General features: G+C 39.6%; 1 protein-coding gene across 2 annotated transcripts in view; it reads right to left on the bottom strand.

Annotated features, from left to right (window-relative positions):
- Positions 1-15,015, bottom strand: part of LOC134137146 (collagen alpha-1(XV) chain-like) — a 157,164-nt gene that overhangs the window by 35,982 nt on the left and 106,167 nt on the right. For both annotated transcript variants that reach the window (XM_062569760.1, XM_062569759.1), the window contains exons 19-25: positions 14,489-14,524; positions 11,007-11,069; positions 10,086-10,121; positions 9,909-9,992; positions 3,631-3,696; positions 1,680-1,715; positions 584-646 (exon numbers count right to left, since the gene is read on the bottom strand). In XM_062569760.1, the coding sequence (XP_062425744.1) occupies positions 584-646; positions 1,680-1,715; positions 3,631-3,696; positions 9,909-9,992; positions 10,086-10,121; positions 11,007-11,069; positions 14,489-14,524 (384 nt within the window). The remainder of the gene's footprint in view (positions 1-583; positions 647-1,679; positions 1,716-3,630; positions 3,697-9,908; positions 9,993-10,085; positions 10,122-11,006; positions 11,070-14,488; positions 14,525-15,015) is intronic.

Here is a 15,015-nt window from a genome sequence, read left to right on the forward strand (position 1 = left end):
CTGCTTCCTGCAGGTGGAGAAGGGGAGAAGAACAGAACAACGACTGGGATATTTACAAAACAGCAGAGTCAGTCCTTAGTTGTATCACAGCAGTGCTATAATGCAAACCCAATTGTGTAGAAATAAGAGAAAGAATCCAGAAGAAGGAGTTCCCCAGGTCTTAGACTTTCTTTGGGAACAGCAACACTGTGATATACTTCTGGAGGCAAAGCCTTTTGTGCTATTGCAGGAGGAAGAAAAGATCATGCTTATATATTTGGCCTTTCAGTTAGGATCCCAGGCTGTCAGCACAGATGATCAGCTTGCAAGAAAAGGTCACCTCGTGTTTAATGTTTATGCAAACTTATTCCGATAAGTGCATTGCAGAATTTCAGTCCAAGGGACAGAATGTCGGCTCTCAGTAATACATCACGGTATTTTGTTCAGCATGGCTTCAATTTCCACTTAGTAAATTTTTCACATAGACTTATTAACAGCCCAGTCCCTAACAAAATTAAAATCATAAAACTTGTAATGTCACCAATGTTATTTTCTACCTAATACATTTTGCAGCTTGTACTTTTCCCTACTCATTTTCTCTTACCTGTTGTCCTTTAGGTCCTCGTGGTCCAGATAAACCAGTATCTCCCTTTGGTCCCCGAGGGCCCTAAGTAAAAATGAGTACATATACATATAGTGAGATCTGCTGAGAATATGGAGCTGGGCAATTTTACTAAATATAATTTTAAATAACTGGAAATCTTGAACTTTAAATCACTTTGGTTGTAATCTAAGCACTTTCATAAAACCATATTGCTGTCTTTATTCCCTAAAACAAATATCAGATAGGGAGAATCTGTTAAAAACAACAAAAATAACCCCTTGATGTTTTTCACCAGTGTAGAATATACACACGTTCACAAACAGAAATAAGTAAATATTAATAAAAGTGGAAATTCAGCCTAAAACTCTCTCTTTCCTCCCTACTTTATTCTCTCTCATTCTATTTAACCTCACTGATTTTCAGAAGAATTTCTGAAGGTACATTTTTCAAAGGAATAGTACTTTAAAATATTTTTTATCTGAAATATAGATTATATGTATGAAAAAAATGATCATTTTTATATCTTACGTAGAGAAAACATTTGGCTTATGTCATAATTTCATCAATCAAGAATCAAGTTTAAGTCTACATGATTTCTACATTAGAAAAGAGATAGAGAAAAGAGCTGAAATCAGCGCAAGAAAGGTGTTTTCATGTCTGTAGGAATTCTGTTAACGACAGAGAGATTATATCTTACCAGCTCTTTTTTAACTAAAAATAATTTTTTAGTTTTTTTCCCCACTTCCAGCTTCCAGTACAGTCCACAATACCCACGAGTCAGTAAACAACCTTCTGCAGAACTTCAGGCAATTTGCCAGCATTTTGTCAACATCATTTGTCAGATTTCTCATCTTTCTTCTTAGTTAGGCAGCAGAGAAAGGATCCTGAGATCATATGCCTGCATCTAAACTGCAGAAAGGTCTTAACACAGGGTTCGTTTCTACCATAATCATAATATCCTGTTGACTGCATAAAGACCTATGTTCTCCCATATGAGAATTTATCAGAACTTGTATAAATTCTGTGCTACATAAATATTAAAATATTAAAGTATATTCAAGAATATGTATTTAAATCCCAGGAACATAATACTTACAGGAAATCCTGGTAGACCTGGCTTACCATCTGGTCCCTGCAAAATGCAAAAAAAACCAGATCCATATAAAAACATATTATGGACTTGCGAAACAGAAAGTGCAGTTTACATGTACCTCCTAACTTGTGAATATTAATTGATCTGAAACTGGAAGAATTTCTTTCAGCCAGTGGTAAGCTGCAAACACTCCACAGTACCCTGACCTTATAACTTTTTTTGGGACATTAGATTTTTTTCCAGAACTGAAAGAACAGAGATTCAGGAAAAGCAGAAGAAAGCTGACGTTTTCCACATATCAAAGACCACCATAACTCAGCCTCCTTTGAGTCCTTTTCAGTGTCCACCACAGGGAACACAATAGCCCTCCCTTAGCCTTTGCCACTAAGCTACTGGTTATCTGTGGATCACATTTTGTCCACTAGACTGTGAGAAGAAATATGGATTTGGATTTGCACTGAGTATATTTAAAATTGCCCCACTGTGATATTCAAAGAGAGCCCCCTTAGTTCTAGTTTCACCTGCATATTATATGAATTACTATGGGACTGCTCCTCCTTCCTGACTAGGGAGTACTCAGAGGTGCAGGTTCTGAATGATGCAAAGTTTCCATTGCAGTTTAAGTTGCAGGACCTACTATTGGAATTAACTGAAATCAGTATTACAAATCACTGCACTTTGGCTAAACTCATGAACCCACTCATCTACATCATTTGGGGCATCTGTCATCTAAGGTTTGGTTGGCAACTAGCTGCAGTAACAGGGTTCACACAAGAGGGCCTGATATGCTCTTATCCTACTATGTCCAGGGCTTGGGAGAATCAGACCTTTAAGAAATACAGCAAAACGCTCCTCCAGAAAGCTGTTTTACCATAAGCAAAGCAGCCCCTATAATAGTGTCATCTTGCCATGTGAAAAGAGAAAAAGAGGCATGATGGGCTAACAGGCACACAGACACAGGGTTGAAAGCTATTATTGGAGCTAATGCTCTTCTCCTCAGTTCACTAATATATTCAAAAAATACTTGTTTTGGGGCAGTTGTATCAATAGTATGAATCTTTTTTTCATTGTGGCTATGCAGAGTCAAATTCTGTTATCAGGTACACACACTCTGGTCTTCCTTGTTTCAACAGGGATTGAATGAGAGGAGCTGGGAGAGCAGAACTGGGCTCACTTTGTGATTTTACCTAGCATGCAAACCAAGCAGCAAAAACACACAAACAACACTCTTCAAATTAAACTAGCTGTGAAGCATGATGCTGAGCTTTGGGGAGTAAAATTTTGCAAAGTGCAATATATTGTTGTTTTTCAGATCAGTTCTGCTCTAACTTTGCATAGACTCCACAGCACAAAGAAGGTAGGCTTCTCTGTGGATCTAGCTCTAGGAATTTGAAATCAGTACCAAGAAGCATCCAGTATTTGACTGAACTCTTATAAACTCCTGGCTGCAAAACAGAGCCTGAAATTTCACATCTGTGGTTCTCCTGTGAGATTTCCAGCTGTACATGGAATCCACAATTCTAACTGCTATGAGACAAAACTCACACACTGAAGCTTAGCATTCCTAATCACAGACTCAAGTAGAAGTGAAAAACAACTTTGTTCCAATATATCATGACTTGAAAAACAAGAAGAGAAAAAAAATGGAAGAAATGCTATGTAAATCTGAGTCCCTATTTTTGCATCTGTTCCACATTTCTATCATTCTGAACATATAGTTCAGATCCAGAGCTAAACCAACCTCCCCAATTGTTTTCTTCAAAACAAATATATGAAAATTAATGTATCCACACAAGATGCAGCTCTGTTGTACTCCTGTACAGCTTCTTGATGAAGTTAGCAGGATTTACACCCACATTTCTGAGGCATACGAAACTGATCTGTAGACAGTACTTAAAAGAAGACATTGAAGACAGAGCAAATCTGAACATCTAATATAGCAGCATATACTCACTGGAGGCCCAAGCAGTCCTTTAATTCTAGTGGAATTAAAAATTCCATCTGTATCATTCAGTAGTAGCTAAAAAAGTGGATAAGGAACAGATTATTTCAAATGGTTATCTGGAACAGACATACGTTTTTGGAAATACACACACAATTAAAGCATCCCATTATAACTGTGGGGAGAACACAAATGAGGCAACAGAGGCTGCATCTGGAACAACAAAATCTACTTTATATATAAGGATCTCTGAATGCTTTAAACTTTAAACTTTCATCAACTCAATCTCATGAAACCCCTAACTGGGGGAAAGATTTGAAAACTCTGAAACAAAATGCTGTGACCTGACATCATCATCATAAGATAGAGATTAAAATAAAAGTTTTAGAGTCCAATACATCAGTGGAGTTCTGAGATGGTGAAACTGTCTGACTGCACACACCTTGTTGTAGATTCAAAGTTATATTCTGGACATGTCTGTATCACACAGTGCTGCACCATGCAATGATTCCTAAGTTAACTCTGAGCAAGCTGCTGTGCCTACTCAATGCAATACAGAGTGATCAGAGAAACTAGCTTGGATCCGCCAAACTGGTTGAGCCTTCCCAAGCCTGGAATTAGCAAGATCAGCACTAACTTGGAGACCTCTCTAGTTTGTGATTATAGGTTGGCAGGGACCTCCAGAGGTCAGCTAGTGCAACACCCTGCTCAAACTGGGTCCAGTTAGATCAGGTTGTACAGGTATTTGTGCAATTGAGTCTTGAACACTTTGAAGGATAGAGATGCCACATCCTTTCTGGGCAACTGGTTAAAGTATTTGACCACCTTCAGGGTAAAGACATTTTTGCTTATATCTAATTGGAATTCCCTATGTTCCAGTTCATGTCGGTTGCCTCTCATTCTATTGCTGTGCACCTCTAAGAAGAGTCTAACCCCATCTTTTCTTTGTATTCTGATTGGGTAGTTGTAGACAGCAATATAGTCTCCCTTTAGCTTTCTCTTCTCCAGGCTGAACAGAGCCAGTTCTCTCAGCCTCTCCTCATACATCATATGCTCCAGCCCCCGACCATCTTGGTGACACTCTGCTGGACTCACTGCAGTATGTCAATATCTTTCTTGTACTAGGGAGCTGCAAAGTGTACAGAGTACTTCATATGCAGTCTCAAAAATGTTGAATAGAGGGTAAGGATCATCTTCCTGGACCTGCTTGCTACCATCTTACTAATACAGCTCAGGATGTGGTTGGGCTTCCTCACTGCAGGAGCACCCTGCTAACTTCTATCCACTATGACCACCAGATCCTTTTCTGCAGAGCTGCTTCCTAAACAATCTGCCAATAGCCTGTACTGTTGCAAGGGGTTATTCCATCCCCAGTGCAAGATCTTGCACTTAGTCTTTTTGAACTCCAACAGGGTCTTGTCGGTTCATTTCTCCAGCCAGCCAGGTCCCTCTGAACAGCAGCACTGTCCACCAGAGTATTGACATGCCCCAAATCTGGTAACTGAAAACTTTCTTAGAGTGCTCTCCATCCCATCATCCAGGTTGTTAATGAAGACATTAAACAGTATTGGTCCCAGTATTACCTAAATTACATACAATTCTGTACATTACAATTCAGAATGATATATAAGCACTTGCTCCACATAAATGTTGCAAGTGAATAGAGAGCCTTACTCAGTTTTTGTCATTTGATTCATCTCTTTCACCCAACAGTTTCATTTATTGTGTGTTAATCTAACCTTATTTTGGATTCAGAAATATGTACTGAATCCCCATAGAGCCTTGAACTAGTCCACTTGTTTAGCAGACAAGCCACTCTGTCCATTTCAGTTTCAGGTTTTGTGTACAGCAGTACATTCCCATTAAACATAACAAAAGTCTCTGACTTTCATGAGGGCAGGGTTTGCCTGCTGGTGCCAGAGGATTCCATGCAGCACACAAATAAGGGTGTTGTAACCAAGGTACTGTGAAATCTGCACGTCTCCTCTGTGTGCAAGCATGTCCTGATCAATGCCATCAGATCACAATCCTTTGTAACACCTGTCAGGAATGGAATACTCAGGAATTAACTTTGAATTCCCTGCTTTGAGCGGGAGGCTTGATCAAATGATCCCCAAGGTCCCTTCCAATTATAGTGTCTGAATAGTAGTTTTCCAAACTGGAATGTGAATAAGAAGATAACAGAGGACAGACCTGCTCAGTCATATCTTATATTATCTTATCTTACCCATGACATCTGAAGCAAGGCAGCATGTGGTCAACTTTCTGTGTTTTGAAGTCCCGTTGGCTTTATGATTCATGCAGCCGAAAGTCGTTACTGTTTACTGGGTGCTGCTACCTACTCCCTGTCTTCATGTGCTACAAGTAACTCTGGAAAACTGTCACTGAAGCAATTAAAAAACAGCAAAAGTTCTGTTATCAGCACTCCATCACCCAGCCTGCATGAGCTCTCCACTGCATTGCTCCTAGGTAGCAAAATACGTCTTGTTCCACTACATTCCAGCCACTACATGTCCCAGAGAGGGAGCAGGATGTAGGCTATTATTTTAATGACAGTAATAAAAAAACCCTGTAGTTGTAATTGTTCTGCTTTATCTACAGCTGTTGGCAGAATTCCAGGAGCTCTGGGTTTAAGCAGTCTTTTCAGTATGGAATTACTCAGTATTCATTCTTTCTGGGCCCAATCCAAACTGCACTGAAGTCAATGGAGAGAATCCCAAAGGCTTTGTTGAGCTTGGGACCAGGCACTTCCTGTATTTTATAAATAGGGTTTAGTGACAAGTAGAAACTCTGACTGAGAGTCAGTAAAGCATACACCGTGCTGAAGAATATATGAAAACGTATGGTACAAGAATTATGTTTGGAAAAAAAGATCATGGCTTTTCCAGACTGCTGCAGGTATGTTATTATTTACCTTCCTCTTTGAATGAGCAAACAGCTTTAATAGCAACAATCCAGCAACGTAACTTTTCAACACAGCACATTGGTTCAGAAAGTGCTGACTTCACAGTAAGGACAACATTGTTGTCACTTCACACCTTCAGCTTCCTATCCAAGGAGCATGAATATGCCACTGTTATAATTACACAAAGAACATGGGTAACACAAAATCTCTTTTTCCAGGACTTTCACTTATTTCTTGTGCTTAAATTATTGATGAAAAATGACAACTAGAGATAATTAATTGCTCATTTTTTTAATTCTATCTAATAAACTTTCTCTGTTCAAAATTATTTCTATACATTACTCAACTAATGCAATATGGTACAAGCCCAGAAAAAACTAATGTGAATTACTAGCTGTCATGATTACATGCATGAAAATGCTCAAAATATCAGATCAGACTGCAAAAGAGTAAAATAACCAATGTAGGACAAGGAATATTGGTTTAATCACTTTGGGATATCAAACAACAGCAAACCGAGAGACCTTTTTTTACACAGGACAGTTCAGAGCAGATTTTCAGACTGCTAACAAGGGCAACTACAGGAGACAAACAGCTGCAAGCTGCTGAAACCAACAATTGTCAATAGGTACTGCAGAAGCCTGGAAAAGGCTAGGCTCCATTGCAGACTTCAAATTTATTTTATCTTATCTTTTTCCAGTGTCAAAAGTGGCTCCTGCCATGTATCTCATGTCTGCCAGAATCAAATTTCCTCAGTGCACATAGGGATCATGTTAAATGAGGAGGAAATCAAGGGCCATTTTTCTGTGTAATTCTATCAACCTGCTTTTTGACAGTTACTGATGAGGCCTGGCCCTAAGCCACAACTGCCCAGATCAGACTTTAATACCGCAACAACACTGAAACTGCACCAGCTCTTTAATTTGTTGAATTGTGGTGAAGCCACAGAAAATCTGTTTAGTGGTAGCCTCTCAGATCTTAGCAAGAAAATTTCTGTATGACTCTGACAGATCAGCCCATTGGACTTCCAGAGCTCAGGAAGTATTGTTGTCTTTAGTAATACAATGGTTGAGTGAGTGAACTCATAGACCCTGATCTGGGGAATGATCTCCCTGACTAACTTGTCGATCACTTAAATGGTAAAAGATCTCTGACCCCTTCACTCAGGTCAAGCCAACATCCACATTGCAACAGTCAGAACTGGTATTTATTCTACACCTATATTTCTAATTGCAGTTGCTAGATCTGCTCACAGTGGTTCTTTCCCTTAACTGATGTTAACGAAAGGGATGTTTTTTTTCTGAGAGACTGAATCAACAAAATGTGGTTGAATAATTTAATCTTCTATCTCAGAAAGTATATAATGAACAAAGGTTACATTCTTCTACAAACATCTGTGAGGTAGGTAGAACTCAATTTCATATATATTCACACACACACAGGCACACACACACACACACACACACACACACACAGGCGTGCGCGCGCACATGCACACACACACACACACACACATATTTAATCAACTGCTTCCAAATCCAGATTGCCAAGTCCTCAGAGAAATCATCTGATTGACAATGGATAGGTTTTGAAGCATATGAGGACAGATGGCACTTGCTGTATCCCCACACAATACCTATTTGCTACAAATGTACATAAAACCAAATATACATGCACCTTACTTCAAAAAATAGCCTACTTTTAAAACTCTGAGGTATTAAGAGAAGGAAATGGGTTTCTGCATTGGTTTGTAATGCACCTGATGTAATGCAGCTTCTGCACATTATTCTGCACACTATTGTAACACATAGTGAACTTGGTTCTTTCAGATGTTCTGGACAATCCAGAAGACACACATTAGGGTCCTTCAGACATAGTTATACATTAGTTATGTACTAGTTATGACATGTGTGCACTGCAGACAGTTATACATTAGTTAAGTATTAGTTATGACATGTGCACTGTGACTATCATGACACGTAGGGAGAAGCCATGCAGTCTCTAGCTCTGTTAGCTTCAATAATCTTTTCACATTTCTTATATGTGCTGTCCTCCTGCTAAGGGTCTTACAGTGTTTTTCAAATATTAATGAGCTAAGGAACAACATATTCAGGTTCATTATTACTATAAATAGAACTATTTAGTGACTGGTAAATGCTAATGTCCCACAATTATACTGTTTCAACGTTGGGAGAAAGAACATATGTTTTACACCACATTTCTGTCTTTTGGCCACCTTTTCCTCTCAAGACTCTTGAGGAAATTGCCAGACACTCCAACAGAAACATGACAAAGTACAGAGCTAGTAACAGTCCCACTTTGAGCAGGAATTTGAACTAAATAAGCTTCAGAGGTCCCTTCCAGGCAACGTTTCTATGGTTCTATATGTCCGCTCATCCAAGATCTTAGAGCCACATTTAAGATGACAATTTTACATGACAAGCTAGGAAGAAACCAAACAAATTCTTTTGGGACTGATCATATGGGCTCTGGGATGTCAAGTTGTGCTAGATTTCCTGTCACAAGTGGAAGCCTAAGCAGCAGCCTCGTTGCTTTGGTCAACAGAAAATGTAATGCAGAAGTCAGCTTTCTGACAACATCCATGCCCAGCTACCCCTAATGCAGATTTCTTAGTGTGGTATTTTCACTCCTCGTAATCAGAAGTCATTTATGACTGTAGTTATATGCAGTACTATGGAGGAATCCGGCTGATTTAGGTGCCCCCAGCTCTCAAACATGAAGAATTTGTGGCCATTCACACCTCTCCAGTTCTTAAAGTCATATCAAGCTAACTACCAAAGACTTTTGTTGTTAGTTTGAAATGGGGTTCATCCTAATTTCTTGGCTTTGTTACTGCTAATTAATATTGCTTTTGCAAATGCTGAGGTGCACAAAGCAAACTTGACTTAAAATATATGTGCAGCTAAAGGATATGATGTACTTTGTATGAACAGTGAGCATTTCACCCTTTGATGCTTCCACAACACAGACAATGCTCCTGTTTGTACAATGGATACCCATCAGAGAACACAAGCTGGCTGCATCTTCCTCCTACACGCTGGTGTGTCTCAGCTGCCTTGTGTTGTTACTAGCTTTGTGTTTCTTGGCTGATCTTTATTTAACTTCCACAGCTCCTGCAGAATCAAGTGCAAAGTTCAAGAGAAGTTCTCAGTATCACCCCATGATTCTAGTAGGTTCTTTATCCATTTTCCGTCCTACTTCATCTTCTCAAAATATATCCATCTGATTTAGAGATATATTGAGATTTTTAGTTTCGAAGAGTGGGTTTATGACCTGAACATCAACACCAGAATTTCCAACTGCTTGTGCCCTCTTCACCTCAAGCTGAGTTACAAGAACTTTGATTCTCAACAAGTATACTTACCGCAGGTATTGCTATGATTGGTCCTGGTGGCCCTGGTGGTCCAGGTGGTCCCACAATACTGGTCCCATCCTGTCCTGGTTCACCCTATTTCAAGAGCATTACAGATGGAAAGCCCATTTACTAAACACTACATTTCAAGTAGATTTCTCAACAAGAATGAAATCCATTCAATCTCACCTGAGGTCCTGGGTCACCCTTCTCCCCTTTTGGACCCTGTATGTGATAATAAAAATGAACACAACTGTTTTGAAAAGAAAAAATGTGAAAATGGCATTCTCTAGCTGTACAAAATACATGAAGTAAAATGCTGGCATCATGGAATGATCCCCAGCTTCATCAAACCGCAGAAAGGTTAAGCTGGTTTCATCTCAGACCCTCTGATGATTTGATGTTTGAAAGTATGTGCCACTACCTTTGACAGAGCTCACAAGTGACAAGGAACAAAACAGTATGCAACATTTCATTAGTCAGGGATTAACTCAGTAAGCTCCTTCAATGCACTGAAATCAGCTATGTCTGGCTGCTGCTTCCTGAATCAGCATTAACCACCCGGGTTGTGTCTAGGATTGCTCAGTGGGCTGAGCAAGGGAACAGAGGTGTTCTAAACAACCATTTCTGGGGCAAGTTATATCTAAGCTTGATCTGCCCCTCAATATGGTTCACTCTGCTGGGGACACAGACAGCCTAGCTGGCACAAGCCAGAGACAGGTGACAGGGAAGGAGCAGTGGGATGTTCTGGCTAAAGCGTACTCTCGGTCCTCAGCAGGAGAAATACATTAAAATCACCTACAGGCCTGATGGTTTCCCTCTAATTAAAAGCAGAGTTTATTTCTGAAAGATTAAAAACAGAAGGAGCATTGGAAAGTTTGAGTCAGCCTCTCAAGAGGCCTACATCACTCTTGGCTAGCAAGGCGGGCAAGGGAGACTCTGCTCCTATGTCTGGTGCCTCAGGTAACTGCTCCAAGTTAGGTAGGGCAAACCCATGTCAAGCTCTCCACAGACTAATAGCAGATGCTATGGAGGTTGCTGACGATCCTTGAGACATGGGTTTGGGAGCCAGTGTGTTAAGCGATCACAGAGTACAACAGCCAAACTCACCATGTCTCCAGGACGCCCAGCGATGCCAGGAAAGCCTGGTCTTCCATCTGTACCTGGCATACCCTGCCACAACAAAAACACTATTATTCACTTGTAATTGCATTCAGTCTCATAAAAGCAGGACTTTACCACTCTCAGAGGAACATAAGATGTATCCTGAGGGGACTGTGAGACATGTTTGTGGAGAGCTCAGCTGAATTATGATCAGTGGCTCTCATCAATCATCAACTGTCTTCACTCTTCCTTCTGATTTCTCCTCTTCAGAGCAGATCTTTTTTAGTACAGCTTCAATCACTCTTCTCCACTGCTCCCATCTCTGTACTAAAGAGGTGAATTCTGTTGCTTTCTCCCAAGATACATTTTCCAGATTATTTCCACCCTTCAGTTAAGTGATGATCTAACTGGAGGAAGCAGGGGGAGAGGTGTGGAACGTATTTGGAGAGACTATGTATGGGGCAAAAAGTTTGATAACCCCTGCTGTAATTTAATACAGAACTGACATTGTTACCAAAAATCTGATTCTATCCTATGAAAAAAACATCAACTATCACACAGTGATGATAATGCAGTTGGCCTAGAGAAAAATAGATAAAAGAAGACAATGAAGTTTTAAAGCATTGATAAACATTGATAAACAGTGAACTACATTTTTGCATGTGTTTTCTTCTATGTTATGTGAAAGTGCAAAAAAAAAAAATAAAAAAAAAAAAGACAGAGAACAGCTTAATGATTCTTCCAGGTACCAGACCAGCACTGTGTTGATTTTGTGTTTTTGTTGTTGTTTGATTTTTGGGGCTTTTTTAGGAGAGGGTTGTTTTGCTTCCTGTATTTGGTTCTACTTTAAGAAAATATTTTTGGGGTCTTACAGTAGATAGTGTCACAAAAATCTAATAGATGTAGATAATTCTCTGAAAAAGTCAGCTCAGCAGCTGTCAAAGAATAAAGTGAATGCTAGAGATTGCTACGTCACTGTATATAGTTATCATATGTCCGTAACTTCCATACAGAATTTCTGAATACTGGACTTCTTCTAGTACAAGAGCTAGTGAGCATGATAAGAAAACAGTTGGAGAGAAGTTCATGCAAGGTATAATTACGCTGTTCAAACACCTTGCCACAAGATACCACAGATGGTAAAAGTCTGCATGACCTCCAGGGGAGATATCAAGTTCATGCCAAAGAGATCTATGGAATATTTCTAATATAGAAACCATCTCTGGCTGAGGAGGTTCCTGAGTTACAAATTGTTGAAATCTGGGAGGGTATGCAGGGCGACTATAATGCAAAACTTCCCCCTTTCTATGGTCAAATTGTGTCTAAGCATCTGCTTTTGACCATTGTTGTAGACAGGAAACTGGGATGGATGGATCTGACCCAATAAAATCACTGGGAATTCTCTAATGCTCTATGGGAATACAATAGAGCTTCAAAGCATCCTAAGTCAAATGATGTTCTCTGATGCATTTTTGGTGTGATGGAGAAAATATAAATTAATTGTTAATAAGATTCAAAATCTTCCCTCTTACTTTTCCTGACTACAGAACTACCAGCATAAAAAGTGTGTCTCTCATTAAGAATGGATTTTCTCTTCTATTCATATTTTAATCTGTAATCAGTAAAGCGTGTGTCAGGAATAAACACACTGTTTATTAAGATAAAGTGTAATTTTAGAAGCATTCTAATTTTCATTTTATAGTCAGTTGCAGCATAAAAGGTTGAAAGCTAATGGGATTTAGGCAATTGAGTGACTTGTAAAAATGGGACTTTGAACTTCAGTCTCTTCAGTGCCTTTAGAAAGTTATACCTATCAAGAGGACTATCATTAGGTTTTGTATCTGAGGATTAAAGAGATGGATTATTTTTAAATAACACTGTAGTTACTCCACTCACAATACATGCATGCTTTTGAAATGTGTTTGTCACATCAGTGGTAATAATTACTGGAACACAGACCACAGAATGAAGCAGTTGCAGAAATAGTAACTCAAGTAAGAAAATAATCTATAATCTCAGGTTAAAAAGAAGACTTTAAAACAACTGTACAATGCATCCATGCATCAGATTTAATTATCATGCTGACAATTACTTCTGTGAAATGATAACACTCAAAATATGTACAGCAGATGGAATTTATGGCAAACAGAGTCCTGCTATATTGTTGTTGTTGTTATTTTTTAAATAAACAAGCAGATGCTGTTAGAAGACTACGATAATACTCTTGTAAATATTCAGCATGCAGAAGGGTCTAATCAAGATTACTTGTTTCGCTGAGCAACTTTTGATTTCGATGCAAGAGAAGTATTTTATTTTGTTTTATTTTGTTTTGATTTGTTTTAATTTAATTTATTTGCCCCAGCACCGCCCTCTGCTGGCTTTTGCCTGCACCAGGCACCCAAGTCTGCCAGGGCTGGCAGAAGCCACATGATCTCAGGCAGGAGTTTTGGTGATGAGGAAAGAGGAGCCCAAGCCAGGCTATACAGGGGAAGAGGCTAATGGGGAAAAATGGAGAGGAAGGACCTGGCTCCAGCACTAACACTGTGTTAACCGGGGTAAATGAGCTGATTTCCACTCTGATGGAGTCTCACGGCTAGCAGCTGCGCTGATTCAAAACAGTAGGTCTAGCTTGTGCACACTGCAGGCACTGCTGGCATGTGGAAGGAGTTAGACAGCTAGGACAAATTATAGATTTAGAGACACAGGCTGGACATTAAGGAAACTGTCTTCCCTAGCAGGATAGTGACGCTCCAGCACAAAATACTCAGAAAGCCCATGGAACTGACTTGGAGGTATTGAAGACTAGTGAACGAAAAAACATTGCTGACCTGAGCTAGTGTTGGTGATCCAAACTTTTAAGTGTGATACTGGAGTAGATGACCTTGAGAGGATCCTTCCAGCCTCCTGCATGGTCAGGTATGGGATAGATGGCTGCAGCATGGTGGGGAAGTTCTAGCGCAGAAATAGGCCAGAACAGTGGCCTATGTACTTAACACCAGATTGGGGTCATAGATGGCTCCTAAGGCCTCTGCATGGCACTATACATATCTGCTCTTGCACCAGAAAAGTGAGTCATGGGGGCAGTGCTTGGGTGGAGAATGCAGGCTGTATGCTATGAGAACGAGGATGAAGAGGCATGTGGAACTTGATGTTGGTTATATAACATTTGTTGATTTTCATTTCAATTTTGCTGAAAATTAAAATGGCGTCAGAAAAACATCATGGTATCATGCATTTGAAGAACTGGATTTTAAATGCAAATTTAACTGTATTTTAAACAAAAGTCTTAAACAACAGGTTATACTGCCTATTGATAATCAAAATTCCACTCAGAAGCAGTTCTTTTTCCAGAGTAATCTCTGTGCCATTTAATAGTCTGACAGTGCTAGAAATGTTCATTGCCACCTGAGTGCATAAAAGGAAGAAAGGAATCTAAGAGGAAGAAAGAACTTATTGAAGTTTTAGATCAAATTAAATGAGTTTCCCACCTTTGAGCCTGGTGGACCAATGTTGCCTTTTTCTCCCTGAAACAGAGACACAGTAGGGCTGAAGTAGTGAGCTGTGATTACATGTATTCTAAACATGTATGTTACTTTCTCTGAAAATAAAGAGACTGAATGTAGCAAAATGATTAGTCAAAAACAAGGCATATTTTCTGTAAAGTGATGCTCAGTATACTTTTGTGATTTGGTTTGGGGAGGTTTAACCTCCAGTTGCCACCAGCATCTTCTTATAGTTTCCAGTCACTACATGCTGCTTTTGCTGAGCATGTACCAAGCTACATGCCTGAACCTTCTTATTCATTGGCCAAAATCTGCACATGGGTGCACACCCATTCCCCAGATCTCCCAAAGCCACAGCAATTTTTACCTCCACAAGTGATTCACTGTCTTCCTTTGATACAGGTAAATAAGCCCCTTCCACACTGCTCTGTTCTCATCACCTACCCAGGTACTGTAGTGTACCATGAGCAAAGTGTCGAATACTGCACTGCTCCACCTGTGGGACTGGTGCT

Source organism: Rhea pennata, chromosome 2 (genome assembly GCF_028389875.1).
Source record: "Rhea pennata isolate bPtePen1 chromosome 2, bPtePen1.pri, whole genome shotgun sequence".
In the NCBI taxonomy this organism is placed as follows: domain Eukaryota; kingdom Metazoa; phylum Chordata; class Aves; order Rheiformes; family Rheidae; genus Rhea; species Rhea pennata.